The sequence below is a fragment of the Salvelinus alpinus genome, chromosome 24 (genome assembly GCF_045679555.1).
Source record: "Salvelinus alpinus chromosome 24, SLU_Salpinus.1, whole genome shotgun sequence".
In the NCBI taxonomy this organism is placed as follows: Eukaryota; Metazoa; Chordata; class Actinopteri; order Salmoniformes; family Salmonidae; genus Salvelinus; species Salvelinus alpinus.
This window is the reverse complement of record NC_092109.1, coordinates 785,887-811,584: the sequence shown is the minus strand read 5'-3', so window position 1 is coordinate 811,584 and position 25,698 is coordinate 785,887. Positions and strand designations below refer to the sequence as shown.

The 25,698-nt window shown below is 42.0% G+C and overlaps 1 protein-coding gene across 7 annotated transcripts in view; it reads right to left on the bottom strand.

Annotated features, from left to right (window-relative positions):
- Window positions 1-25,698, bottom strand: part of LOC139551982 (rap guanine nucleotide exchange factor 1-like) — a 106,037-nt gene that overhangs the window by 42,662 nt on the left and 37,677 nt on the right. For all 7 annotated transcript variants that reach the window (XM_071363313.1, XM_071363309.1, XM_071363310.1 and 4 more), the window contains exon 2: window positions 6,193-6,338. In XM_071363313.1, the coding sequence (XP_071219414.1) occupies window positions 6,193-6,306 (114 nt within the window). In that variant the 5' untranslated portion in view covers window positions 6,307-6,338. The remainder of the gene's footprint in view (window positions 1-6,192; window positions 6,339-25,698) is intronic.

The window sequence follows — 25,698 nt, the reverse complement described above, 5'->3', positions numbered from 1 at the left end:
GAGCGAGTGACGTCACCGATTGAAACGCTATTAGAGCGCACCCCGCTAACTAGCTAACCATTTCACACCGGTTACACATAGGCTTCATTAATGCCATTCAGACTTTAAGTTGATACAACAACTATGATAGCTGAGGTTTACAGATTGGTATTAATATTAGTTCAGAACCTAACGTTGTAGGGTCCATTCACAGATCGGCTACATACTGTAGCTAGCTACACATCCATAGGCATACAGTTATTTTCATCCTCCAATACACAATAAGCAAGTTAATCGTTAGTTATGTTACTTAAGCTGCATTGCAAGGCAAGCTTACACAATTGTACATTCAATTTGCAGTAAATGCTTTAGCTAGCTAGATTCTTTACATCCACTGTTCCACAAGACGACAGCCTGGTTTGCTGGTATTCTCAGGAGTCCCTAAAACATTAAACACGAATTACAAATTCATTCTCCATTAGCTAGATGGCTAGCTGGCTAATGTTAGCTAGTCAGAAAACTTGCTAAATAGCGATTTTCGTAAATTAACTTTGACAAAAAAATATGCACAATCGTTTGTCTCGACATTAACATATTCCTCTCAATTGTAAATGTTTTGATTGACTCATTATGACGTTATAACAACTTACATTTGGTTCCACCGTAATGTTTTGTCAGCAATCTTTGTTGAAGAACACCAGCAGGCACGGGTGGCTGGCGTCAAAATTCGTCCTATGATTGGTCATATAAAAACCTTGGGAACCAAATGCATAATGAGTGCTCTAACTCCCCCTTGTGGTGGTCTGGAGTAATGAAGCCGTGACGCTGGGTACCTCTAAGTCCCGCGGTGCAAGCTCGCAACTTTGCCCCAAATACCCTAACTAGGTTTAGGCAATGTCAACATTTGATCTATCGCGATTATGTGCCCATAAAACATTGTGATACACGATGCTATCGTCCCTATTGGCCTATTTTTAAAACATTTATTTGTATTTTTTAGATAAAATCAGCTAAAACAACAGTAGGGACATAGAGCAAAATCAAATGCAACTGGACGAATCATGACAAAAGATAATGTTGAAAGCCTGGGCAGAGGTTAAGCGCAGGCAATGGCAAATCCTTTCTGGTGGAAGAGCAGAACAGGTTTGTGTGTCTGTGTGGCGTGATGGAGCAGTGACTGTGATGAGGAACAGGCAGGTTTATCGTAGTGAGCTAGGTTATAGGCCTACATCATGGGCTGGATAGAGGCAGTCTTCAGAACTGGATAATTGCTTTGTTTGCCACATAAAAATAATAGAAAAATAAAATGTTTGTTCTATCCCTCAAAGATGTGATTGAGAATAGCCTAGGCTTAGCTATAAACTTTTACTCTTGAAAGCCATCAAATACTTTAGGACAACACCTTCGGCTAGAATATTTGGGAAATAAGCTACTTTTCATAACTTTAAATTGTCTTAAAGCAGGGATGTCAAACCCGTTCTATGGAGGGCCTAGTGTTTGCGGGATTTTGTTAATTTCCTTTCAATTAAGACATGGACAACCAGATAAGGGGAGTTCATTACTAATTAGTGAACTTATTTCAATCAAGTACAAGGGAGGAGCGAAAACCCGCAGACACTTGCCATCTGTGGAATTAGTTTTTGACACATCTTACAGTTTTTAAACCCTGGATTGCGGATGCTATGTATTGGACAGTGAGAGGCTTTGAAGAGACCGGTTGACCATATTGGCACTCCCCAGAAGTTGTCCTCCATAGGAATGTATGGAATGCTACAGTTTTTCAATTAGAATGTTTCAAGGACAAAATTACAAGTATACAAGTCTTTTTTTGTTGTAGTGGGGACAGTAATATAAGAATGTTCAAAAACATTATACTTTAAGGAATTTTTTTTATTTGATTTGTTATGAATGGGGCGGCATGTAGCTAGTGGTTAGCGTATTGGGCCAGTAACCGAAAGGTTGCAAGATCGAATCCCCGAGCTGACAAAGCTGTCATTGTAAATAAGAATTTGTTCTTAACAAACTTCTCTTGTTAAATAAAGGTAAAAAAAATAATTCGTAAAATAATGTTTATGTTTAGCTCAAATAATATTACTTAAAAGTATGCATTAAGGTGTCTGTAATAGAATAAACAAAAATACATTAATAAAAGCATTTCTATAGTTTCCTAAATAAAATAAAAATTACAATGGTGGGGGAGTGCCAAGATGGAGACCCGGTGACTTTAAAACAGCACCCTGTCAGTCAACTAGTGTATATAAATCATTGATTATTGGCCATTTGGTTTTCAACCTCGCAAGGAGGGATTTTCCTTGTTCTCTCTTATTACTAGGGACTGCACATTGTTTATAACGAGGGATACCTGGAGAAAATTGGACCTTGGAAATAAAAATGGATGGCCCCCCTTCAGTAAAAATAAAACATTTCCTGAACCGCCCTGAACGCTTGAAAAAAAATGACCCTCCCCTAAACCCCAAATAATATTTAAAACAATGTGGATAGCAGAGAACATGCTTAAGCTTTTTGTGCTAATTGAACATTTCTGGGATGTTTAATTTCAGTTTATGAAACATGGGACCAACATGCTGCATGTATATTTTTGTTCAGTGTAGTTGATTTCCTACTAAGTACATTTTTGGGCGGAATATTGTTGAATTCCGTTTTAATCTCTGGATTCCGTGATTCCGTCCGTATAGCCCGCAAAGCAGATTTTATAGGGCCCTACATTCATTGTTTGATGATGAGAAACCCTGCATGAAACGATCATATATGATCATATATGACCTTCAGTCATATTCATGGTCTATCGAATGGCGAGAAGGGAATATAGGCAGTTTTTTTTTAAAACAGCTAAACACAAGATTGTCATATATATAATATAAATATATATATATCTTTATTTTTTAATTTCTTCTTAATCTTTTTTTTTAAACCTTTATTTAACTTGGCAAGTCAGTTAACAATGACGACCTACCCCGGCCAAACCCGGACGATGCTGGGCCAATTGTGCGCCGCCCTATGGGACTCCCAATCACGGCTGGATGTGATACAGCCTGGATTCGAACCAGGGACTGTACGGATGCCTCTTGTACTGAGATGCAGTGCCTTAGACCGCTGAGCCACTCGGGAGCCGAAATGCTATAGCCTAATGCTCGACAGAGAGCGAAACAATATTTTCTGACTGGACATTTCGTGCTGCTTTGGTGGAATTCTCCACTCTGTCTGGCCTACATTCCTCTCTTGCGTTCTGTAGGCTATATAATATATTTATTGAAATAGGATATAGCAAATAGGAACAGGCAAATTACTCAGAATGTCACTTGCTCCCCTGCTGTGCGCTGCAAGATTCAGCTATTTTATGCGCATCGCCAGTCAATCTCAAGTAGGCTAAACAATTGTCTGTCACATCACAATGTCGTCACCATCAACGATGGCAGTCAATCATCGTTGATAGACGATGCTATCGTAATATCACCCAACCCGAAATCAAACCTACAACTCCAGTGTTAACACGCACCACCATGAGAATCCCTATCTAATATGGCACTAAGCCATATACAATACTGTTGGGGAAGTGAAGTCACTATCCTAATAGCCTTGGGAATGAGTGTTCATTCATGAAACTGGCCAGCTCCAGCTCCATTCATGTCTGTATGGGTGTCTCCACCAAATGGCACCCTATCCTCTATATAGTGCACTAGTTTTGACCAGGGCTTTATGGGTAATAGTGCACTATGTAGGGTATTGGGTGCCATTTGGGAAGCAGCCTGGGTCTCACGCTTCGAGGCAGGCACCAACACCCAGCAACACAGAGAACCCACGGGAACCTCTCACACACAAACACACAATATGGCAGAGCAATAGAAAGGCACTGGATGGAAAACAACACACACACACACAGGTAAACAAGAGCATGGAATAGGTGGGAGAGCTTGCTTTCCCACGACATGCGAGTACACACACTAGCACCCCTCCCACTAGAGCTGAAACGATAAACCGAAAATGAAAGACTCCGACATGCCCTCTTACCACAATGTCCTCTTCCCGAAGCCATCGGTAATTTCGGTGGTTAGGCTACACAATGTTCCTGATGATTATTTGGTTATAAAATAATTATTTGGTCAACAGTAACGTGCATGAACCTGTGTGAAGGGAGAGATGCATTCTGATAAGCGCAAGCATACCGTGCTTTCAGAAAGTATTCACACCTGGACTTTTTCCAAATGTTGTTGTGTTACAGCCTGAATTTAAAATTGATTACATATTTTTTTATGTCACTGGCCTACACACAATACCCCATGATGTCAAAGTGGAAATATGTTTTTCAGAATTTTTACAAATTCTCAAATGTCTTAAGTGAATAAGTATTCAACCCCTTTGTTATGACAAGCCAAGTTCAGAAGTAAACATTTGCTTAACACGTAACATAATGAGTTGCATTGACTGTGTGCAATAATAGTGTTTAACATGATTTTTGAATGACTACCTCATCTCCGTACTCCAGACATGCAATTATCTGTAAGGTCGCTCAGTCGAGCAGTGAATTTCATACACAGATTAACCACAAAGACCAGGGAGGCTTTCCAATGCTTTGAGCATGGTGAAGTCATTAATTACACTATGGATGGTGTATCAATACACCTAGTCACTTCAAAGATGCAGGCGTCCTTCCTAACTCAGTTGCCCGAGAGGAACGAAACGGCTCAGGGATTTCACCATTAGGGCAATGGTGACTTTAAAACAGTTAGAGTTTTAATAGCTGTGACAGGAGAAAACTGAGGATGGATCAAAAACATTGTAATTACACCACAATACTAACCTAGTTGACAGAGTGAAAAGAAGGAAGCCTGTACAGAATAAAAATATTCCAAAACATGCATCTTGTTTGCAACAAGGCACTAAAGCAAAAAAGTGGCAAAGCAATTCACTTTTGTTCCTGAATAAAAAGTGTTATGTCTGGGGCAAATCTAATACAACACATTACTGAGTAACACACTCCATATTATCAAGAATAGTGGTGGCAGCATCATGTTATGTGTAGGCTTGTAATTGTTATGGACTGGGGAGTTTTTCAGGATAAAAATACACGGAATTGAGAAAATTACAGAAAAAAATCCTACAGGAAAACCTGGTTCAGTCTGCTTTCCAGCAGATACTGGGAGATCAATTCACCTTTCAGCAGGCCAAGAAGACAGTGAATGTTCCTGAGTGTCCGAGTTACAGTTTTGACCTAAATCCAATTGAAAATCTATGGCAAGACCTGAAAATGGTTGTCTCGCAATGATCAACAACCAATTTGAAAGAGCTTAAGGAATTTTGAAAGAATAATGGGCAAATGTTGCAAAATCCAGGTGTGGAAAGCTCTTTGAGACTTATCCAGAAAAGACTCACAGTTGTAATCGCTGCAAAAGGTGTTTCTACAAAAGTATTGACTCATGGGTGTGAATACTTATGTAAATTAGCCATCTGCATTTCATTTTCAATAAATTTGCAAACATTTCTTAAAACACTTTGTCATTATGTGGTATTGTGTGTAGATGGGTAACAAAAAATATATTTAATGCATTTTGAATTCAGGCTGTAACAATATAAAAGTGGAATTAGTCAAGGGGTATGAGTACTTTCTGGAGGCATTGTAGGTCAGTTGAGCAACATTTCAAAATTGAATTGCTACTGTAACTGCTGTTAAAAAAGAGGATAGACTCAGCTTAATGCGAGTATAACAATTAACAATTATTTCTCAACTCTCAATATTTAGGAAATAACGGAGTATGTAATTCAGATGACGCGCTGGCGGAACAGAGAGAAGTGTGCCATTTGCGGTGAAATTACTGTTAGATCAATTGCATGACTATCTAGCAACAATATCATACTTAGCCAATGTGTTTTGAGTTCCTACTTCCTCAGGTGGTGAATAATTGTAGCATAGCCTAGGCCAAAATGCACAAAAGAGATGCCGGCAAATTCATCTATAAAGAGGCAAAAAGAGAAATCTGATAATTCTGGATCCTATTTTGACATGTTTGCACATCAAAATATCCATCATGCATTCCCTGACCATGTTAGATGAAATAGTCAACTCCTTTTATGTCCCACTTGGCACTGGAAAAGGTCAGTCTAAAGCCCTAATGGAAAGTAACTGTGCATAAAAAAAGGTCAATTTATCACAATATAACTTTTTGTATTGCCTAGCTCTACCTCCCACCCACCCACCTTGTTGACAGGTTTCTCTTGGCTCTTGACGGCTGGCTCGACCTGCAGCTGCTTGCCCTTCTTCGATGGGGTCCTCTTGATCTTTGGAGAGTGGAACCTGTCCTTCAGCTTCATGGTGAAGGAGGAAAGGTGGGAGCGCTGCGAGTCTGAGGAGGAGGAGAGGAAGACAGGGAAGATACGTCAGTCAGAGGAGAAGGAATGGCAGAGAGGGGAAGATTGAAGTAGCCTATTAGATATGTAGGACTTTGGCACCATAGTAAATGTCAGAGAAGTAGGCTAAAGCACAGACCAGGGTCGTGTTCAGCAGGCACAAAACGGTCTGAAACTGGGAGTTACTATCTGATCTTGTCCAAGAGAAAACACACATTTTTGTTTTCTGTTGCAAAGCGTTTTGCTACGGTGCCTTAATGAACACCACCCAGGCTAAAATATAAGGCAGAGATAAATAATATAATTAGAAGCAGATCAATAAGAGAGTGCCAATCAATGATCATAGCCCTGACAAAATACCATTGCAGTAGGTGTGTGTTTGTATCAGTGCAGCAGGGCCCAACAGTATCAGCCCAGCAGCAGCCAGGCCGGTGTAGTCCTATCTGTCTGTGTCCAGCTGAGTGTACAACAGAGATGCTATCAGGTCTAATCATGTTCACATTTCCACGCTGTCCACAGCGTCCCCTAGTCGATAACACTGCTGCTGGTTGCAGTCTGGTCGACTCACTGCCAGGCTCGGCTCCTATCTTGAAGAAGCCAGGCTGATAGTGAGTGTGCGGACACACGCAGCCACGCACGCATACAGCAGCTCACAGGCACTCAAGCATCTGCACGCACACATGGAAAAAAGGTGTTGTCCTTGACCAAATGTATGAATAATTGTTAAGCACGAGGCAGGTAATATTATAATAAAATAATGGCTTTTTTTATCTAGGTTTAATGAAATTACTGAATCTTACTAAAAATATAATAGCGAGACAATTGGTTATCATCATTATACAAGGAAATTGGTGTTTTTCATTTGAAATGACAGAATATGATTATTGATTTAAAGACAGAACTAAATAGTGGGTATCATTAAAGCTAGACTCAGAGAGTCTCATTTACTCTAAATGGCTATTCTAGACCCAATTCAGGAAACTAGGCGTATGCCGCAAGTCACGATATCACAGGAGAGCCTTTTGAACGGACATTTTTTTAAATCAAAATGCGTTTGTCAGAAATCCCTTCTCGAACTTTCATGTGCCTTAATATCAAACTTGTATGTCATCTGTAAATACAAATAAAATTGTTAAAATTACAAGCCTAGTTGGTTTAGCCACAAAAAAAGTCAACCTTCTCGCTAGCCATGATTGGCTGAGATAATGAGTGGGCTGGACATGCCAAAAGATGAGTTTGGATTGGTCTGCGGTGTTGCATCTTGTGTCTACAAAATGAGCTGCTCGTAAAGCGTAGATAATAACTTTACTGCAGTTTTTTTCGAAAGATATTATGTTAGCCATGGAGAACTGCAAATACGTTGCTACTGCTCTCAATAACATTGCTGCCCTGAATTTATCAGGAGCTATCGACAAAGGTCAGTGGGAAGAATGATGTGATGGACAACTTTCTGGAGATCATCGTGCCATGCAATGCGGACTCTCTCATTTCATAACACATTTTGAAATCAGTGGAACACAATGGGCCCTGTCAACTGTGGGACCTTATATAGACAGGTGTATGCCTTTACAAATCATGGCCAATCAATTGAATGTATCACGTGGGCTCCAATCAAGTTGTAGAAACATCTCAAGGCTGATCAGTGTAAACAGGATGCACCTGAGCTCAATTTAGAGTCTCATAGCAAAGGGTCTGTTAATTTACAGCCTTATCTTTTATTTTTTTTTCACATGGGAACATGGCCAAAGACGTGACTGAAAGAGGAACCAACTTTGCCACGAGTCTAAAGCTACAGGGGATACAAATGACAATTATATTTGAGACCTCTCTAACCAATTAATTGTACACACATTATGTTTTCATTTTGTGTGATATTGGGTATAGAAACGTTTATTTTTTTTATCAATAGCAGCTATGTTGACACTGCCATGTTGATTTGAGCCTTGCTGTTGGAAAACCACTACAGTCTGACTTTCGGCTGTTGCAGATGCACCTACCCCGACTTCACCTGCCGACTTTTGTCTGTAGTCAGCTACGTTAGGCTTACCGCTCGAACACACTCGATATTAATACCCGTTACATTGCATTTGTCAGCTAAAATACACTTTTATTCTGTAACACTCAACTCTCATTCATAATGAGTATTGTTTTGTAATAAGAGGGATATAGCTAGATACATGTATTGTTGATGTGTTGCTGTAGTCATGGATGGGTCAGCAGAACAGATAGAGCGTGCACAAGAAAAATTATCAATTGGCCTAAGTGTCATAATTAACTGGAGAAATCTGATCTGCAATTTGTAAACAAAGCTGCTTCACTAACAAAATCATAAAACCTACATTTTTTTATCACTGAAGTGGGGGCGTAAAGGTTCACCAAACCCACGCTTCGGTACGTATTGCGGTTTTGGGGTCACGGTTCGGTTTTGGTACGGAGGGAAAATTAAATGCCATTCACAATGTTCCTGGCATTGTCTGTTTCTACTCTGATGCTGCGTTTGCAACTATGTGAGGTTGGAGGTGGAAATTTACCAGTTGTGAAGTCGTAAATGGATGCATTCATGTGATTTGAACTCGTCGAGAAACACTGATTGGCTAATGGCCAACAAGCTACGTCAACCATAAACTAAAAATACATCATTGTAAACAAATTATAGAGTAAAAAAACAGATTGCTTTTCATTAGGGGTGTAACAGTACATGTACTCGTACAGAACAGTCCACAATTTGAACCCTAATGTATACATACAAAACCATATTTAAACCAAAAAATATATAGCAGGGTTAATCAACTATATTTAGCCGTGGGACAATTTTTTTCTTGAGCGGATGGCCGGAACATAACAAATAATTAACAAATTGTCCACCAAAACAGATATATTTGACTAAAACAATCATTTTAAACCCTGCTTACATTTGTATCATATCATGTGTCTTCTATTATGCGTTGGAATACTTGGGAACAGATTTCCAAAATTATAAATCACTGGAGCTGATTTCCTGGTGCTTTACAGTCTTATGTTCAACAATGAAAATGTAACAAAAAAAATCTAATATAGAGCGGGTAGTAGGCGTTTGCTGAAATGGGTGCAAGAGGGAAGTTCGTAACGTGGCTCCAGAAATTTCACTAAGTGCTGAAATCCCCTATTCTCAACCCCCGAGAATGGGCGCATATCCGTAGCTATAAACCAAAGACTGTAAAACATAGCCTACATATTGCTCTTGTAATTTCTTTGGCCCAACCAGAATCAGCTGCCAAGGGCTGCTTGAATGCTGCCAAGGGCTGCTTGAATGCAGAGGGGCAGCTCGCAAACAAGGACCTCCGTGGCGGAAATGAGTAAAACATTTAAACGTGTTAACCCTCACAAGGCTGCTGGCCCAGACGGCATCCCTAGCTGTGTCCTCAGAGCATGCGCAGACCAGCTGGCTGGTGTATTTACGGACATATTCAGTCACTCCCTATCCCAGTCTGTTGTCCCCACATGCTTCAAGATGGCCACCATTGTTCCTGTACCCAAGAAGGCAAAGATAACAGAACTAAATGACTACCGCCCCGTAGTACTCACTTCTGCCGTCATGAAGTGCTTTGAGAGGCTAGTCAAGGATTATATCACCTCCACCTTACCAGCCACGCTAGACCCACCTCAGTTTGAATACCGCCCCAACAGGTCCCCAAATGATGCAATCGCCATCACACTACACAATCCCATCTGGACAAAATTAAAAAAATAATGTAAGAATGCTGTTCACTGACTACAGCTCAGCATTCAACACCATAGTACCCTCCAAGCTCATCATCAAGCTGGAGGCCCTGAGTCTCAACCCCACTCTGTGCAATTGGGTCTTGGACTTTGACAGGCCGTCCCTAGGGGGTGAAGGTAGGAAACATAATTTCGCTGACCCTCAACACTGGGGCCCCACAAGGGTGCGTGCTCAGCCCTCTCCTGTACTCCCACGACTGCGTGGCCATGCACGCCTCCAACTCAATCATCAAGTTGGCAGACGACACAACAGTAGTGGGCTTGATTACCAACAACGACGAGACAGCCTACAGGGAGGAGGAGAGGGCACTCAGTGTGGTGTCAGGAAAACAACCTCTCACTCGACAACAAAACAAAGGAGATGATTGCGGACTTCAGGAAACAGCAGAGGGAGCTCCCCCCTATCCACATTGAAGGGACAGCAGTGGAGAAGGTGAAAAGTTAAGTTCCTCTGCATACACATTACAGACAAACTGAAATGGTCCACCCACACAGACAGCATTGTGAAGAAGGCGCAACAGCGCCTTCTTCACAATGCTGTCTGTGTGGGTGGACCAAACTTTTACAGATGCACAATCAAGAGCATCCTTTCGAGCTGTATCACAGCCTGGTACGGTAACTGCATCGCCCTTAACCGCAAGGCTCTCCAGAGGATGGTGCGGTCTGCACAATGCATCACCGGGGGCAAACTACCTGCCCTCCAGGACACCTACACCACCCGATGTCACAGGAAGGCCAAAAAGATCATCAAGGACAACAACCACCCAAGCCACTACCTGTCCACACCGCTATCATCCAGAAGGCGAGGTCAGTACAGGTGCATCAAAGCTGGGACCGAGAGATTGAAAAATGGCTTCTATCTCAAAGCCATCAGACTGCTAAAACAGAAATCACTAACTCAGAAAGGCTGCTGCCTACATTGAGACCCAATCACTGGCCACTTTAATAAATGATCACTAGTCACTTATACAATGCCACTTTAATAATGTTTACATATATCTTACATTACTCATGTCACATGTATATACTGTATTTTATACCATCTATTGCACCTAGCCTATGCCGCTCAGTCATCGCTCATCCATATATTTATATGTACATATTCTCATTCACGCCTTTAGATTTGTGTGTATTAGGTAGTTGTTGGGAATTGTTAGATTATTTGTTAGATATTAATGCACTGTCGGAACTACAAGCACAAGAATTTAGCTACACTAACATTAACATCTGCTAACCATGTCTATGTGACTAATTATATTTGATATTTTGTTTATTTGCGTTTGTGTCTTCCTCCGGGTATACTGGGGGATGTCGGTGTAAATGTGTCAACATATTTTAGATGTTGGCAGCTGCATACGCTAATTTCGTTGAGCGTGACGATATACCGTTTTATCCACTATGGTCTGTCCATCGGCATTGTAACCTACAAGGAAGCCAAAATGCTCCCAACCTGGAGAATTAAAGAATTATGGCGGATCCTCCAATTCTGGTTTATCGACCCCACGACTCGCCATCGAACGGTTTGGTAAAAATACGTGTGTCATTACACCCTTATTTTGAAGTGACCCAAATGTCAAATTAATCTTTCGTCTCTAAATTTTTAGATAATTTAAACCAGAAAAAAAAAGATACATTTTATTTGGGACTGAGTCTGGCTTTAAACCTTTATATTAACATGAATTATGTCATCACACCTGAGGACACATTCAAAGCACTAATGCATGAAATGCTTCATTAATTGGACATAAAATCTAAATTGAAGGTAGCCATATAACATTGAGTTGTTTAGACAGTTTATTTACTTTAATTTTTAGAATTAATACTTTTTTTGGGTCATTATTTAGCTGAGTTTCCCCAAGCCGCTGAAGTTTGTTAGAGATTTGGGAGAGACGGGAGTGATCCATGCGTCTCTCCTCCCGGGTGAATTCCCCCCCTCCCCCACAACACACACAGACTGACAGAGGCAGGAGATAAATACTAAACAGCACTATTGTAAGCCACCAGGAAAGAGAGGTTAAAGAGAAAGAAAGACACAAATAGATGTCCCCCTCTTCACACTATTTATCTGGCCAATATGTCTGCGTATTATGCATGTTTGTAACATTGTGTTATATGTGAAAATGTGACTGTATTATAAATTGTATTTTAATGTTTAAGAACTCTTGGAAGATTAGTCCAAATGAGGACTAAAAGAGAGATCCTAATAAAATAAAATCCCTCTCTTCCTCCATCTCCTCATAACCAGCACATGAATGCAGCCATAGATCAGCAGGCTTCTATCTAGAACAAATAGCACGTGTTTGGTGTGGTTATGAGACATCCATCAAGTATGACTCGTGGACACACCTTCATTACAGTGAGATGACGTCACTCACCCCTAGGAGGAGAGCTAGTAATAATATTGAGATATCCATCCAGTTATAGCCAATCGTGAACTGCATGAACCCATTTGACCTTTAATTCAGTCTATTTCTCAGAAATATGATTGAGCAGTGTATTGCTATTTGATCCAACATTTAGCCTGATATCAACATGATTGGCTGCCCCCAAACTACAATGCTCAGATAATGTCCGACTCATTTTCATACAGAATCATACTGACTATTTGGATTAGAAACGCTTCAAAAGACTTGACATTCATTCAAGAGATAAAAACGGCATCACTCGTTATCAATTCTAAGGGCAACGAAACGATCTAAAGGATTTTATTTTGCCTGCTCTTTTTGCTTTACTCCATTTGTGGTACCTAATACACATGAAATGGCCTAAAATCACAATGGCTGAAAGACCGTAGAGCTTCAGATAGGCAGCTATTAGCTAGTGTTCTCTTTAGAGGGGATAGCCTATAAATAGTGTGAGTGTTCGGTCTATGTCGGTCTCTTTTAGTGCCAGCAGCAGTAAGTGGAACAGAGAGAGGGGGGGGGCACTGTCTAGACACATGCAGTACAAACCCCGCGGGAAGAGAGACAACGCAACACATTGCTGCTCCTGTCTCTCTCTGGCTCGATCAATAGTCTCTTAGACTAGGTGCTCCTTTTAGAGCAGTGGTCGCCAACCTTTTTTGAGTCAAGATCACTTTGAGTCAAAACGCAAGCCGAGATCTACCATTCAGATTTTATATATATTTTTTTTAAAACGTAAGCCTGTAACATTGACATATTTAAAAACAAAATGGTAGTAATTAAGTTTGTACAGTAGGCTATAGGCTTAAAACATTATCACTGCATATTGGCTTTGCTTGAATTGCCCTGCCAATGCATTGCTGTTCTTCTCAGACCATTTAAAAATATATATTTCAACATCTGAGGTAGGCTAAATGATCACACTGGTAACAGATCAGTTTTTGTATTACTTGTGAGGCACAGCAGAGTGAGCATAGCTTTTAATAATTTGCTTTTTATTTTACTGGGCTGATGGAGCCTGGTCAGTCTCAGCGTAGGGAGAGGGCAGCAGCCTCAGAGGGTCTGCCTCTCAACCAGTGAGAGGCAGAGGAGTTAGGGGAGGACCATCCGCCTCAGCGAAAAGAAGAAAAAAAAGTGAAATATAAAAAAGTTATCCTATTTAGATAAAACTACACTAAATATATTCACGTCACCAAATAATTTATTAAAAACACACTGTTTTGCAATGAAGGTCTACAGAAGCCACAACAGCACTCTGTAGGCTAGCGTCATGGTGTATTCGGAGGACAGATGTCCGTCCACTTCTGGTTACATTGACTTCAATACAAAACCTAGGAGGCTCATGGTTCTCACCCCCTTACATAGACAGTCATTATGACAACTTCCGGAGGACGTCCCCTCCAACCTATTTATGGAACGCAGTATGGGTCGTTACGTGTCAAAAAAGATACGTCAAATAACACTATTTGACGTGTTAAATAAGCTTTTAATTTGAGACGTCAAATAACACAGTTATAAAGGTTAAAAAAAATAATATTAGTGTTGTAGCTCTTATTTGAGGGACTGTGACTGTGCGAAATCGCCTCCCCAGTCAGCCTATTGTGTGTATTGACATTCATATTGCAATGTACAGCTTTACCTAAGGATTGGGGATCAATGAAATGGGGTATCAGTCTACTCAAGACCCAACGTCCTCCTCAGAGTTATCAGACTCCAAAACATCCACGCAGTATTGTTTTTCCTCGGGAATGGTGTTCAATACACATGGGTTGACAAGAAATGCGGCTCAATTAAGAGCTATGACGCTAATGTTTCTATGGGTGTCGCTGAGTAGACTGATACCCTATGTCATTGATCCACAATCCATAGGTAAGGCTGTACAGTGAAATAAGTATGCCCCCAATGCAATTCTAAAGTCTAATACAACCAGTGTGATTTCAAGAGCTTTTCGTCAAATGAACAAATTGTTGTCTTTTGTTGATTTTATATAACAACATTTCAACCTCGTTTAGCATGATCTATTCAATTATGGCATCATTCTATTTGTATTAATTTGCATCACTGTCAATTATATACTTTTATTTTGAAGGATAACCGCAAATTCCACTATTCTTGCTAGCTTCACATAGATGGGTCCAACCACCATTAATCAAATAAGAACTGTCTTATAAATTATTTTTAGATGACACCTAGCTATATAGTTAGATAGCTATAGTTAGCTACTGAAACAAATGTCGTTTTGCTGTGTTTTTGGGGAAGGACATTGTTCGCATTCATGAGCTAGCTAGCTTTTTATGACCAGCACTGTTGGTGCGCGAGACAACCTTACCAGCATCATAGCATGCGTATCGATGAATCGTTGTGACATATGAAATACGAGTGATAGTGTAATCAATGTGTAATAACTACGTACAAAAATAGTGAACGGATTAAATTATGTGATATTCAGGTCCTGATTAAATTATGTGATATTCAGGTCCTGATTAAATTATGTGATATTCAGGTCCTGATTGGTCAACAAACTTATTTGACACGTCAAATAATGTTATTTGACGTGTATCTTTTTTGACACGCAAAGACCCCTAACGGCGTTCCATACCTATCAGAGCTTTTGCAGCATGAAATTACGTTGTCCACCCAATCTTAGGATCAGAGAATGAATCTAGTACTAGGGATGCACAATATAAAAAGGTAAGCATATCAGAAACAGGTGATAGTAGTTAAAAATGCCAACATCGGCATTGGCCCGATGTCTAGTTTAACGCCGATGTGCATACCTATATAGCGTAGGTAGATGACGTAATGACGCCACGAAAAATACAGCCCTACACAGAACAAAAGCAGAAAAATACTAAGCGCACACTTCCAACAACTAAACAAGTTGAAGTCGAGCAGTCATTTGAAAGAGTAAGAACATTTGAGCGAGACAACTCAAAGGCTAAAAACATTAACGCCAAGATAATGGAATTCATTGCCCTTGACAATCAACCGTTCTGTCATGGATGATGTTGGCTTTCGCCGACTGCTCGAGCACCTAATGTGAATAAAGAGTTACTTGTCTAACAGAACCCAGAGGGTGTTCTTTAATGGAAGCCTATCAAATATAATCCAGTTAGAGTCAAGAATTCCCCAGGGTAGCTGTTTAGGCCCCTTGCTTTTCTCATTTTTACTAACAACATGCCACTGACTGAGTAAAGCCAGAGTTTCTATGTATGTGGATGACTCAACACAATACACGTCAGCTACTACAGTGACTGAAATGACTGCAACACTCAACAAAGAGCTGCAGTTCATTTCAGTGGGTGGCAAGGAATAATTTAGACCTAAATATTTTTTAAACTAAAAGCTTTGTATTTGGAACAAAACACTCACTAAACCCTAAACGTCAACTAAATCTTGTAATAAATAATGTGGAAATTGAGTAAGTTGAGATGAATAAACTGCTTGGAGTAACACTAGATTGTAAACTGTCATGGTCAAAACTTATTGATGCAGTAGTAGCTAAGACGGGGAGAAGTTTGTCTATAATAAAGCGATGCTCTGCCTTCTTAACAACACTATCAACAAGGCAGGTCCTACAGGCACCTAGTTTAGTCGCACCTTGACTACTGTTCAGTCGTGTGGTCAGGAACCACAAAAAAGGACTTAGAAAAATTGCAATTGGCTCAGAACAGGGCAGCACGGCTGGCCCTTGGATGTACACAGAGCTAATATTAATAATATGCATGTCAATCTCTCCTGGCTGAAAGTGGAGGAGAGATTGACTTCATCACTACTTTTATTTATGAGAGGTATTGACATTTTGAATGCACTAAACATGTTGAATGCATACACCACAAGACATGCCACAAGAGGTCTCTTCAGTCCCCAAGTCCAGAACAGACAATGGGAGGCACACAGTACTACATAGAGCCATGACTACATGGAACTCTATTCCACATCAAGTAAATGACACAAGCAGTAAAATTTGATTTAAAAAACAGAAAAAAACACCTTATGGAACAGCGGGGCCTGTGAAGCAACACAAACATTGGCACAGACACATGCATACACACACACGATAACATATGCACTATACATACACATGGATTTAGTACAGTAGTTGTAGTAGTGGTGGAGTAGGGGCCTGAGGGCACACAGTGAGTTGTGAAATCTGTGAATGTATTGTAATGTTTTAAAATTGTATAAACTGCCTTAATTTTGCTGGACCCCAGGAAGAGTAGCCAAAGCAGCAGCTAATGGGGATGCATAATAAATACAAATACCTCTAGCCCCGGTACACACTACCAAGTAGGAGCTATTTTTCAGATGTTGCCCTACCGGAGTTACACAGTATTGTTGAAACGCACATCTATGGGCGTCACTGCTATTACCTTCACAACTGACATTTGGACCAGCGATGTCAGCCCCATGAGCATGCTGAGTATGACAGCAGTGGGTCGACAAGGATTTCGTACTGAGGAAAGCCGTATTGCATGCTCAAGAATGTGCTGGTTCTCATACTGCTGCTGCCATTTCAATGGCATTTGAGAACATTTGAAACAAGAACACACTCCTAGCGCCATTCGAACAACTGACTCGAGAAATAAGCTAATCAACTGCGTCTGCAGCAGACGTGATACCCTCTGTCATGGCATTGAAATGCCTGCTCAACAAAACTGCCAACACAGACCGTGGGGTTAAAACTTGCAAAAGTACTCAAGGCTGTGAACAAGCGAGTCGGTGGCATTGTCTCTGAGCCACTTTATGGTGTCACCACCATGCTCAATGCTAGGTACAAGGACCGCTACTTTCGATGCAGACAAGAAACAGGGTTTACGTGAAGAGTGTTACAGACACAGCTGGATAAGATGGAAACGGACAGTGACTGCTTGACATGTATGATGAAATCCTGGTTGAGACTGAACAAATTAACAAAACAGCACAACAAGTGAAAGAAGTAGGTTTTGATGATGTTTTACTGTTAATGGGGACATTTGTAAATGCCAATAAAATAACTTTTTGGTCAGTGTGTGTGTGTTTCTCAACTATTTAACTCTACTAGATTGCTTAATAGCAGCTAAAATTGTAAATAAATATCGGTATCGTTTTTCTTTGGCAAGGAAAATATCAGATATCAGTATCGGCCAAAAATGTCATATCGGTGCATCCCTATCTTGTACTGAAAGCATAAGCTACAGCTAGCTAGCTAGCTAGCGCTGCATAAAATATGGTGAGTAATTGACTCAGAAAGACAATATTTACAGTTTAACAAATATATTTATTTAAAAATGGAGAAGAAAAAGAGGGAGAACTAGCTATATGTCGTAGCATTTTTTTCACTTAGCTAGCAAATGCAGCTAACTAGTTTAGCTTACTCGATAACACCCGGTTCAAACAGAGGGATGCTATGTTCGCTAGCTGGCTATGGATATCCAACACTGGAACTGTTACAAGTCAAGGTAAGCTTTTGGTTTTATGAAATTTATTGCCACAGGGGCCCGCCAGTGTAACTGCTAAACTGCTTGTTTATTGCACTGCATGATTGTAGCGGGTTTACTAACGTGTTAGTTCTAGTCGCTATGAACACAGATACAACAATGAGCCAGATATTTCACTGGATGTATAAATGTGAAGCATCCAGTTGTTTGCACTCACTACCAAATATGGTGAAGAGAGGAAGCCCAGTGGCCGGCAGTGGGAGAAGATGGAGCGAGATTAATTTTGTCAGACATTATGCAAATTTAGTCATTGATTAAACATTTTATTTCCATACAGTTTTCTGTTTCCAAAGCTAGAATCTTTAAGAGTGGACTGTGTTTTGTAGACTTTACCCTTTGTTTCTAAAAACTGCATTGTTTAGGAGGGCAAATTGAGTTGCTGCATACGCACACTAAACAGAGTAGGCGTTTCCTAGAGGAAATAGGCAAATAAATATTAGAACGTGCCAATAGGATCTCACTTGCTCGTCCTTGGCTCTGCCCACCTCCTTGCTTGTTCTGCCCACTAGGATTAATTTGCTCCCATTGGAAACGACAGGCTCTGGTCTATCTTGGGTTAGTTCTAAAAATCATTGGTATGACTTTAGCTAATATGGTGACAGCGATGTAGGTTGTGTGTAGCGGGTAAGAGATGAAGGTTTGGCTTGGAAAGGTTTTTTCGCATGGTCACAGACAGCTGGAAGATTCTCTCATCTCCATAGAGGAACTCTGGAGCTCTGTCAGAGTGACCATCGGGTTCTTGGTCACCTCCCTGAACAAGGCCCTTCTCTCCCGATTGCTCAGTTTGGCCGGGCGTTCAAAACTTCTTCCATTTAAGAATGATGGCGGCCACTGTGTTCTCGGGGACCTTCAATGCTGCAGAATAGTTTTGCAAAGCTGTTATCAAGGCAAAGGGTGGCTATTTTGAAGAATCTAAAATATATTTTAATTTGTTTAACACTTTTTACTACATTATTCCATATGTGTTATTTCATAGTTGTGATGTCTTCACTATTATTCTACAATGTAGAAAATAGTAAAAATAAAGGAAAATCCTTGAATGAGTAGGTGTCCAAACTTTTGACTGGTACTGTATGTAAAGAAGGTATCAGTTGTCTAAAAACCTGTTTTCGCTTTGTCATTATGGGCTATTGTGTGTATAGAGTGATGAGGAACATTTTTTATTTAATCCATTTTAGAATAAGGCTGAAAAGTAACAAAATGTATAAAAAGTCAAGGGGGCTGAATAATTTCCGAATGCACTAACGGTGTCTCATCTCAAGCAGAGAGTAAACGGATGAATTTAAAGATTGAATTGCCATGTCAGGTGTTTACCACACACTGTGCTGCTGTGAGTGTGAATCACCAGGTCTGTCAGTTAACAGATTGACCCGGTCAGTCATACTGTATGTACAGTCGTGGCCAAAAGTTGAGAATGACACAAATATACATTTTCAAAGTCTGCTGCCTCAGTTTGTATGATGGTAATTTGCATATACTCCAGAATGTTATGGAGAGTGATCAGATGAATTGCAATTAATTGCAAAGTCTCTCTTTGCCATGCAAATGAACTGAATCCCCCAAAAACATTTCCACTGCATTTCAGCCCTGCCACAAAAGGACCAGCTGACATGTCAGTGATTCTCTCGTTAACACGAGTGTTGACGAGGACAAGGCTGGAGATCACTCTGTGTCATGCTGATTGAGTTCGAAAAACAAACTGAAAGCTTCAACAGGAGGGTGGTGCTTGGAATCATTGTTCTTCCTCTGTCAAACATGGTTACCTGCAAGGAAACACGTGCCGTCATCATTGCTTTGCACAAAAAGGGCTTCACAGGCAAGGATATTGCTGCAAGGATATTGCTGCCAGTAAGATTGCACCTAAATCAACCATTTATCGGATCAAATCAAATCAAATTTTATTAGTCACATACACATGGTTAGCAGATGTTAATGCGAGTGTAGCGAAATGCTTGTGCTTCTAGTTCCGACAATGCAGTAATAACAACAAGTAATCTAACCTAACAATTCCACAACTACTACCTTATACACACAAGTGTAAAGGGATAAAGAATATGTACATAAAGATATATGAATGAGTGATGGTACAGAACGGCATAGGCAAGATGCAGTAGATGGTATAGAGTACGGTATATACATATGAGATGAGTACTGTAGGGTATGTAAACATAAAGTGGCATAGTTTAAAGTGGCTAGTGGTACATGTATTACATAAAGATGGCAAGATGCAGTAGATGATATAGAGTACAGTATATACATATACATATGAGATGGGTAATGTAGGGTATGTAAACATTATATTAAGTGGCATTGTTTAAAGTGGCTAGTGGTACATTTTTACATAATTTCCATCAATTCCCATTTTTAAAGTGGCTGGAGTTGAGTCAGTATGTTGGCAGCGGCCGCTAAATGTTAGTGGTGGCTGTTTAACAGTCTGATGGCCTTGAGATAGAAGCTGTTTTTCAGTCTCTCGGTCCCTGCTTTGATGCACCTGTACTGACCTCGCCTTCTGGATGATAGCGGGGTGAACAGGCAGTGGCTTGGGTGGTTGTTGTCCTTGATGATCTTTATGGCCTTCCTGTGACATCGGGTGGTGTAGGTGTCCTGGAGGGCAGGTAGTTTGCCCCCGGTGATGCGTTCTGCAGACCTCACTACCCTCTGGAGAGCCTTACGGTTGTGGGCGGAGCAGTTGCCGTACCAGGCGGTGATACAGCCCGACAGGATGCTCTCGATTGTGCATCTGTAGAAGTTTGTGAGTGCTTTTGGTGACAAGCCGAATTTCTTCAGCCTCCTGAGGTTGAAGAGGCGCTGCTGCGCCTTCTTCACAACGCTGTCTGTGTGGGTGGACCAATTCAGTTTGTCCGTGATGTGTACACCGAGGAACTTAAAACTTTCCACCTTCTCCACTACTGACCCGTCGATGTGGATAGGGGGGTGCTCCCTCTGCTGTTTCCTGAAGTCCACAATCATCTCCTTTGTTTTGTTGACGTTGAGTGTGAGGTTATTTTCCTGACACCACACTCCGAGGGCCCTCACCTCCTCCCTGTAGGCCGTCTCGTCGTTGTTGGTAATCAAGCCTACCACTGTAGTGTCATCCGCAAACTTGATGATTGAGTTGGAGGCGTGCATGGCCACGCAGTCGTGGGTGAACAGGGAGTACAGGAGAGGGCTCAGAACGCACCCTTGTGGGGCCCCAGTGTTGAGGATCAGCGGGGTGGAGATGTTGTTACCTACCCTCACCACCTGGGGGCGGCCCGTCAGGAAGTCCAGGACCCAGTTGCACAGGGCGGGGTCGAGACCCAGGGTCTCGAGCTTGATGACGAATTTGGAGGGTACTATGGTGTTAAATGCTGAGCTGTAATCGATGAACAGCATTCTCACATAGGTATTCCTCTTGTCCAGATGGGTTAGGGCAGTGTGCAGTGTGGTTGCGATTGCGTCGTCTGTGGACCTATTGGGTCGGTAAGCAAATTGGAGTGGGTCTAGGGTGTCCGGTAGGGTGGAGGTGATATGGTCCTTGACTAGTCTCTCAAAGCACTTCATGATGACGGAAGTGAGTGCTACGGGGCGGTAGTCGTTTAGCTCAGTTACCTTAGCTTTCTTGGGAACAGGAACAATGGTGGCCCTCTTGAAGCATGTGGGAACAGCAGACTGGGATAAGGATTGATTGAATATGTCCGTAAACACACCAGCCAGCTGGTCTGCGCATGCTCTGAGGACGCGGCTGGGAATGCCGTCTGGGCCTGCAGCCTTGCGAGGGTTAACACGTTTAAATGTTTTACTCACCTCGGCTGCAGTGAAGGAGAGCCCGCAGGTTCTGGTAGGGGGCCGTGTCAGTGGCACTGTATTGTCCTCAAAGCGGGCAAAAAAGTTGTTTAGCCTGTCTGGGAGCAAGACATCCTGGTCCGCGACGGGGCTGGTTTTCTTTTTGTAATCCGTGATAGACTGTAGACCCTGCCACATACCTCTTGTGTCTGAGCTGTTGAATTGCGACTCTACTTTGTCTCTGTACTGGGACTTAGCCTGTTTGATTGCCTTGCGGAGAGAATAGCTACACTGTTTGTATTCGGTCATGTTTCCGGTCACCTTGCCCTGGTTAAAAGCAGTGGTTCGCGCTTTCAGTTTCACGCGAATGCTGCCGTCAATCCACGGTTTCTGGTTTGGGAATGTTTTAATCGTTGCTGTGGGTACGACATCGTCAATGCACTTCCTAATGAACTCGCTCACCGAATCAGCATATTCGTCCATGTTGTTGTTGGACGCAATGCGGAACATATTCCAATCCGCGTGATCGAAGCAGTCTTGAAGCGTGGAATCAGATTGGTCGGACCAGCGTTGAACAGACCTGAGCGCGGGAGCTTGTTGTTTTAGTTTCTGTTTGTAGGCTGGAATCAACAAAATGGAGTCGTGGTCAGCTTTTCCGAAAGGAGGGCGGGGGAGGGCCTTATATGCGTCGCGGAAGTTAGTATAACAATGATCCAGGGTTTTACCAGCCCTGGTAGCACCATCGATATGCTGATAGAATTTAGGGAGTTTTGTTTTTAGATTAGCCTTGTTAAAATCCCCAGCTACGATGAATGCAGCCTCAGGGTGTGTGGTTTCCAGTTTACAAAGAGTCAGATAAAGTTCGTTCAGGGCCATCGATGTGTCTGCTTGGGGGGGAGTATATACGGCTGTGATTATGATCGAAGAGAATTCCCTTGGTAGATAATGCGGTCGACATTTGATTGTGAGGAGTTCTAGATCAGGTGAACAGAATGACTTGAGTTCCTGTGTGTTGTTATGATGATCACACCACGTCTCGTTAATCATAAGGCATACCCCCCCGCCCCTCTTCTTACCAGAAAGATGTTTGTTTCTGTCGGCGCGATGCGTGAAGAAACCAGCTGGCTGCACCGACTCCGTTAGCGTCTCTTGAGTTAGCCATGTTTCCGTGAAGCAGAGCACGTTGCAATCCCTGATGTCTCTCTGGAATGTTACCCGTGCTCGGATTTCATCAACCTTATTGTCAAGAGACTGGACATTGGCGAGTAGTATGCTAGGGAGTGGAGCGCGATGTGCCCGTCTCCGAAGCCTGACCAGGAGACCGCTACGTTTGCCCCTTTTACGGCGTCGTATAGGGTCCCCGGCTGGGATCAGATCCATTGTATTGGGTGGAAGGCAAAACACTGGATCCGTTTCGGGAAAGTCATATTCCTGGTTATAACGATGGTGAGTTGACGTTAATCGTATATTCAGTAGTTCCTCCCGACTGTATGTAATGAAACCTAAGATTACCTGGGGTACCGATGTAAGAAATAACACATAAAAAAACAAAATACTGCATATTTTCCAAGGAACGCGAAGCGAGGCGGCCATCTCGGTCGGCGCCGGAAGTTGGATCATCAAGAACTTCAAGGAGAGCGGTTCAATTGTTGTGAAGAAGGCTTCAGGGCGCCCAAGAAAATCCAGCAAGCGCCAGGACCATCTCCTAAAGTTGATTCAGCTGCGGGATCGGGGCACCACCAGTACAGAGCTTGGTCAGGAATGGCAGCAGGCAGGTGTGAGTGCATCTGCACACACAGTGAGGCGAAGACTTTTGGAGGATGGCCTGGTGTCAAGAAGGGCAGCAAAGAAACCACTTCTCTCCAGGAAAAACATCACGGACAGACTGATATTCTGCAAAAGTTACAGGGATTGGACTGCTGAGGACTGGGGTAAAGTCGTTTTCTCTGATGAATCCCCTTTCCGATTGTTTGGGGCATCCGGAAAAAATCTTGTCCGGAGAAGACAAGGTGAGCGAGCGCTACCATCAGCTCTGTGTCATGCCAACAGTAAAGCATCCTGAGACCATTCATGTGTGGGGTTGCTTCTCAGCCAAGGGAGTGGGCTCACTCACAATTTTGCCTAAAAACACAGCCATGAATAAAGAATGGTACCAACACATCCCCCGAGAGCAACTTCTCCCAACCATCCAGGAACAGTTTGGTGACGAACAATGCCTTTTCCAGCATGATGGAGCACCTTCCCATAAGGCAAAAGTGATAACTAAGTGGCTCTGGGAACAAAACATCGATATTTTGGGTCCATGGCCGGGAAACTCCCCAGACCTTAATCCCATTGAGAACTTGTGGTCAATCCTCAAGAGGAGGGTGGACAAACAAAACCCATAAATTCTGACCAACTCCGAGCATTGATTACGCAAGAATGGGCTGCCATCAGTCAGGATGTGGCCCAGAAGTTAATTGACAGCATGCCAGGGCGGATTGCAGAGGTCTTGAAAAAGAAGGGTCAACACTGCAAATATTGACTCTTTGCATCAACTTCATGTAATTGTCAATAAAACCCTTTGACACTTATGAAATGCTTGTAATTTTACTTCAGTATTCCATAGTAACATCTGACAAAAATATCTAAAGACACTGAAGCAGCAAACTTTGTGGAAATTAATTTTGTGTCATTCAAAACTTTTGGCCACGACTGTACAGGTGTTTACATGACAGCTGCATCTCCACCCACTGTTGTGGTCTGAGGGGTCACTGTGTTTTGGGTTACTTACAGCTGTTCACCCACCATTGAACCACAGAGCTAGTAGGTAATGTTCAATTGAAGTGTGTGTGTGTGTGTGTGTGTGTGTGTGTGTGTGTGTGTGTGTGTGTGTAATTGGAGGCTGCTAGGCTAAATGATGACAGAGGGAGAAACATAGGTCCCGGTGCCAGATGTTAAGTAATGGGAAGAGTTCAATGTGACTGCCAGTAAGAGCGGGAGAGAGAAAGGGGAACAGAAAGAGGGTGAGAGAGAGCGAGAGAATATCAGCTAAAAGTAGCGCAGGGATGATTAAATGAGTGAATCATCCGCTTAACAAATCAAGACTCCCCCCATTTCATCAAAGCACATCATCAGAAATTGGTGTGTGGAGAATGACTAAATGAGAGTTAGCAATCACTTCCCTGTTCTGTTCTCTTCGTAGTGAGACACAGTACAATGGGAGGCTGGGCGCTACGGACTGTGTGTGTGCATGCGTGCGACACTATGAAAACACCAGTGATGTAGAAACATGTATAGTTAAAAGCACACGATAAGAAGCATTACAAACAGCTTCACTAAGTGGCTGACATGAAGACTAGACACACACCACGCTCACCAGCGCACGCAGTCTCAATAGTCTAAAATAACTCAGCTGTTGTAATCGTACCCCCAGATCGGAAACGTTGCATTCGTGACGCCGAAGGAGAGAAAGTATGTCAGCTGCAAAAAAAAACAAGCTAGATGTAGATGTGGCTACGAGAGCAGCTTCTGCTATTACCACAACCACGGTACATCCACGCGCTAAGTCTTCGCATAAATGAATACTTATATACTGGAACTACATAATGGCAAAACGAATTATAATACAGGAGATATATATAGTGTATTACTGAAAAAGTGCCGTGAGACCTCGCAGAACAGAGGCTAGTGCTAGCAGGGCTCTAAAGTGTAACCAATTTGGTCGCATATGCGAGAAAATATTTTTCTGAGTGACTAGTTGTTTTATTTTGGGAGCACTGTGCGACAAGGAAAGACAACTCCTAGATAATAATAGTAGTAATAATGAGGCTTCGCTGTACCATAGTTTCCGTTACTACAGCGAAAACGGCTTCCTTATAGCCCAAACAGGTCAAAATATCTGACCCATATTACCAGTGCAACATTCTTATCTTCCTATAGAGGATCGCAGGAATCGCATTTTACATTCA